We start from the raw sequence: 5,378 nt of genomic DNA, 5'->3' as shown, positions 1-5,378 counted from the left end.
GAATGCCTGAAAGAAATTTACCTGTTAAATTGTCTGAGCCAGGCCTCAGAAAACATCCAGTTTTTCCTATAGCTATTGATTTCTTGCTATTTTCTATGTTACTGGCTAATTTTTATATTGATTGCCTATAAAATCCTTCATGTCATAAAAATTCTTAATTATGGCAGACTTTGCTACTGTAATTATTGTGAACACCCAAGCATCATACAGCAGTGAAATAATAAATCACCATTTCCTAACTTGATGTTCTGAGGAACATTGATATGCCAAATGTTATTAGGGTGTTTAAAGGGAAAAAAGTTGTTCTTTACTCAAATAAGTTTAGGAAATGCTGAGTTAGATAAGATTAAATAGTTTTTAATCGTTTAAAGAACATACTCCTTTAAACAACATAATACTAGTCAAAATTTACTGCCTAATGACTCTCCAAGAGGGGCTATAGTATACAGCATTTTGCAAACTTATTTGACCATCTCCCAGAGGAATGGTCTTTCAAAAATGCAATTTAGAATTGCTGCAGCAAACATAGTCTGGTTAAAATGAGAAACAAGACAAGAATGCCACTGACACTTTTCCTCTTTAGCACTATTCTGGAATTGTTTAACCCATGCCATCAGAACTATGTTATAAATTTTGAAAATAACCTATCATTATAACTTATCATTGATATGATTGCTTACCAGGAAAAACTCAAAAGGATCAACTGAATGTCTCTGAATTTAATAGATTCCAATAAACTGCCAACTTAAAATTAATCTATGAAAATACATTCTTCCCCTATATAGCAAAAATGACCACACAGGTAACACAGTGAATAAGAGCTCACAATTGCAGTATTGTTTCCCATATATCTGTATTACCTAGGAATACATTTATTACAAATTATACAGGACTTAAATAAATAAAACTCTCTTGAAGGATGTAAAAGCTTTTTAAAAATGAGGCAATATATCATGTTTCTGGAAAGCACTGTAATTCTCACTATCGTATCAATTTAAGACAATTCTAATCAAATTCCCAATTTATTTTTTTGGGGGGGAGGGAAGTCTAATAACTGTAATGTTCACCTGGTAAAATCAACACGTCAGAATCATTAGAAAATTGTGAAAAATAAAAAAGATCAAAAGGAGGACTTACCCTAAGAGATATGAAGTCATTTCTAACTCAATAACTACAGGCTGGTGTACTGGGGCTACAATGTTCAGTGGTACTAAAGAGAATTCAAACACAGAATAAAGTATATATATGTATGACATTTCAAATGGAGGGGGGCATGAGGACAATGAGATAAAAACCGGGTAACAACTGTCTACCCTTCGGGGGGAAAAAAAAGTTAGAATACCTAAATCTATACATCAAAATAATTCCAGACAGGGCAAAGGAACTTTTTTTCAAAAACAAAACCATCAAAATTAGAGAAATACAGGATAAGATTTATATAATCTTGGGGTTGGCAATCCTTCTAAACATGATCCTAGGGCCAGAAGGCAAAAAGGAAAAGATTTATCCATTTTAAATTTTTTTATTTTTTTAGTCATTTTTAATGCATTTTTCCCTGTGCACAAGAGAAATAACTGATAGAGTCAAAAGATACAGTTTCCTTTATACACAGCAGTTAAAAGTAATGCAAACGTCACATGACATTTTCAGTGAAAGTTACATTTCCAATTACAAATCAAAATGCGTATTAGGGTCTCTTTATGGGAGAAGCTGAGAAGGAAGTCTTAAAAAAAGCACTTTCCTGGCATTACTATACTGATCCTTCAGGCTGCACTAAGATTAAGATCATATACAATCAATTTGCAAATGTTGACACAATGTCACACTGTAAGTTTTCTGTACAATTAAATGTATACGTAGAGATACCAGGATAAACATTTCTACTATATTTTAACTGAACTTGCCTAGCCAACATTTCCACTGAGAAGTTTATCAAAGATGCTGTAAGATTCTACAAAATTGTGAGATATACCGAGCTCCAGAAATATTTCTTATATCCTTTCTCATTTTGGTTATACATATTCTGCTCAGAGATTCTGTTGTAATATTTCTAGATGTACAGTTCCAATTGTGCTTACTGTACTGTGTATAAATATAGCAAAAAAGATCAAATGGTATAAATCTTACAGCATTTTGCTAGCAAAAATACATGCCAAAGTCACAATAAGCAATATTGTACCACAAATTAGAGCTTCAATTAATTTATGTTTTTAATATTTTCATTCTACATTTAATTACTATCATAGGATAATGTTTAAAATGCAAATAAATTGGACATCTGTAGGACAAAACTTGTTCACCCAACTGTAAAGGTTGATACCTGTTTCCAAAAATCACAATAAAAGCAGAAGTGTTTGCATGCAACACCTTTGAGTGAAATGGCATTGATTCCCACCATTCAAAACAGAGAAGGAAGGAAGGAAGGAAGGAAGGAAGGAAGGAAGGAAGGAAGGGAGGGAGGGAGGGAGGGAGGGAGGAGGGGAGGGAGGGAGGAGGGGAGGGAGGAGGGGAGGGAGGAGGGGAGGGAGGGAGGGAGGGAGGAGGGGAGGGAGGGAGGGAGGAGGGGAGGGAGGGAGGGAGGAGGGAAGGGAGGGAGGAAACAAAGAGGGAGGAAAGGACTCCACCTTAAAATGCATATTAAATTTATAACTAGACAGATTTAAAAGAATCAAAGTGAAAGTAAAGTACAATTATGTGTGTTTAAAGATTTAAGAGCCATTATCAAAAATAAGATACATTTTTTCAAGGTACAGAAATGTAATTATGATGGCTGGGAACCCAGCAGCCTCTCAATGGCTGCATTGATGTCGCCTCCTGTTGCTATTAGAGCCTGCAAGTTTGCTTCCCGGTTTAAGAACCCCATTGCGTTGAGCTGTTCCAGTTGTTGTTGAAATCTGACTTCTGGATTCGGCAGCTGTGGAGGATTTGCTCCAGCCAGAGCCTGCACCATTTGCTGAATGAACTGCTGGTTGGGTCCAGATTCCGATGTTGGGCTCGTAGTTTCACTGGGTGCAGAGCTAGATACAGGGGGCCCAGGGGGGGCGCCTGAGCCAGTGGAGCCAGGGGGACCTGCAGGGCCAGTGGGTCCTATGGGTCCAATGGGGCCTATGGGAGTAAACGGGACTATGGGGCCAATGGGGCCTATGGGTGTGACTGGGCCTACAGGGCCTATAGCTGTTCCCAGCACCCCCACCCCCACACCTGGAGTGAAGCTTGGAATGAGGCCAGGTGCTTCAGTGGCTAATGTCTGTAGCCCCTGCTGGATCTGCATTAAAGCCTGCATTGCTCTTGGGTTTGACATGGCTGAGAGTGTGTCTGGATTCTGCATCTGCTGCAGGAAAGCAGGGAGCTGTGGACGCATCTGCTCCTGCAGCTGAGGATTTGCAGTAAACACAGGGCTATTCAGCATCATCTGTGCAGCCAAATCTGGATTCTGGGTCAGCGACTGCATCATGCTTCTCATATAGGGTGCAGACAGCATATTCTGGATCAGCTGGGGGTTTTCAGTTATCTGTTGCAGCAAGCTCTGCATTCCTGGGGTGCTGAAGATGCTGGCAACATAATTAGCTGCAGCCACTGTGTTCCCCGTAGCACTGCTAGAGCTAGTGCCAGATCCACTGCCACTGCTCGTTGTTGTGCTGGTGGTCGCAGAACTCTGGGTAGCCGGTGGTGGCGCCCACGGATTGGGTAGTGGATCGCGATTTTCTGTGCGGGAAGGCTGCGTACCTTCCCCAGAGGAGGAACTGCTCCCCACCGAGGCAAACGGATTACCCCCAAACTGCTCTTGTGCGGCATTTAGCATGGGTTCTTGAATGTCAGTGTACATGCGCCGTAAAGCATTGTAGCCACCTGGGATGCTTTCAAGATTGCTGAGAGCCAGGTCTTGATTTCTCATCATTTCTTGCATCATAGCTGGATTCCTGGCGATTTCGAGGGTCTGCCTCATTATATCTGGGTTGTTGAGCAGGTGACTAATTTCTGGGTTTCTCTGAATCAATTGTTGCATCTGTGGATTGGCCATAATGAGCTGCCTCATCAGATCAGGATTCGAAAGCATGCTCTGAACAAAGGGATTTTCCATGATTTGGATCATCATCTCTGGGCTGGACAGGAGCTGCTGCTGCATCTGGTTCTGGAGCTCAGAGAAGTTGGTCGAGCTCAAGCCCAGGCTGCTAAGGCCTGCAAGTCCTCCCAGGCTCCCCAACCCAAACGGGTTGCTATTTGTGGAAATAGGTGTGGAGTTACTCCTGGGAGTCGACGCGGTGGTAGTATTAGTTCCCGCGGCATTACTAGGCTGGGTGGACTGGCCCTGAGGTCGGTTCTGGCTTTTGATGACAAGATGAACAGTCAGTCCATCATGGATGCCATGCTGAATCAAGGTATCTTGATCTTTTAAGATTTTTCCGGCAAAAATCAGCACTAGCTGATCCGTTTGGGATTTGAAGCGTTTCGAAATCGCTTCCTTAAACTGCTGGACTGAGCTGTTCTCGGGCACTGCGAACTCCTCTTTCTCTTTGGGGGTCTTCACAGTGACTTTGATAATTTTGGGCTCCGCCGGGGCAGAGGCAGGGCTTTGGGCCGCAGCAGAGCCGCGGGAGGGGCGCGGGGGGCCGCTGCTCTCGCCGTTCTCAGCCATGGCGGCCGCAGTGACGCAGGCAGACAGGGAAGGCGCGGGCGGGCGGGCGGGCGAGAGAGAGAGCGAGGGAAGAAGGAAGGAAGGAGGCACCGCCGCAGCAGGCTGGGCCGGGCTGGGCGGGGAGCGCGGAGCACGGTACCTCTGTGTTGAAGACTGCGGATCCCTGGTCCTCCGGTGGAGAGAGGGCTCCGAGTAGGCCGCGGGCCGAGGTCTCGCCGCTCAGGTCTCTGGGCCGCCGCCGCCGCCGTGTGATCCCACCGCGCGGTCTCCCAGCAGCTCGCGCAGCTGCTCCGCCCGCTCCTCCCCGCCCCTTCCCTTCCCCCAGTTCCGCGCTCGCCTCCCCGCCCCCCTCTGCTGACGCGGCGCCAGGCCCAGGATGATAGAGTCGACTCGGTCAAAATTAAAAACTTATGTACCGAAAAAAAAAAAAAAGATGAGGGAGAGAGAGAGAAACAGAGAGAAAGAAACAAAGGGACAACAGGAGACAAGAGAAAAGAGAGGGAAGGAAGGAGGAAGAGAGGAAAGGGAGCCAGCTTCTATAAAGGACATTAAAGACTAATGGAGAATATATATATATTCCATCAGGCAGTGAAGTGAAAAGATGAAAGCCTGAATCAAACCGACCCGAAGTAAAAGATCAAAAATGAGAACCAAAGAACTCTGACAAAGCAAAAAGGAAAAGATGAACACCCCCCCTTGGGGGAAGGGAAGAGGACTAGGCAAGAGCCTGCATTTTACAAAA

At 44.3% G+C, this 5,378-nt stretch overlaps 1 protein-coding gene across 1 annotated transcript; it reads right to left on the bottom strand.

The window, feature by feature from the left end:
• Positions 1-880: 880 nt before the first annotated feature.
• Positions 881-4,888, bottom strand: UBQLN2 (ubiquilin 2). Its single transcript, XM_079910921.1, has one exon. The coding sequence runs from the start codon at positions 4,634-4,636 to the stop codon at positions 2,762-2,764; it is 1,875 nt and encodes a 624-aa protein (XP_079767047.1). The 5' UTR covers positions 4,637-4,888; the 3' UTR covers positions 881-2,761.
• Positions 4,889-5,378: the final 490 nt, after the last annotated feature.

The sequence above is a fragment of the Stenella coeruleoalba genome, assembly GCF_951394435.1.
Source record: "Stenella coeruleoalba genome assembly, chromosome: X".
Taxonomy (NCBI): Eukaryota; Metazoa; Chordata; class Mammalia; order Artiodactyla; family Delphinidae; genus Stenella; species Stenella coeruleoalba.
The sequence above is the reverse complement of the archived record's forward strand: the minus strand, read 5'-3'. Positions and strand labels throughout refer to the sequence as shown.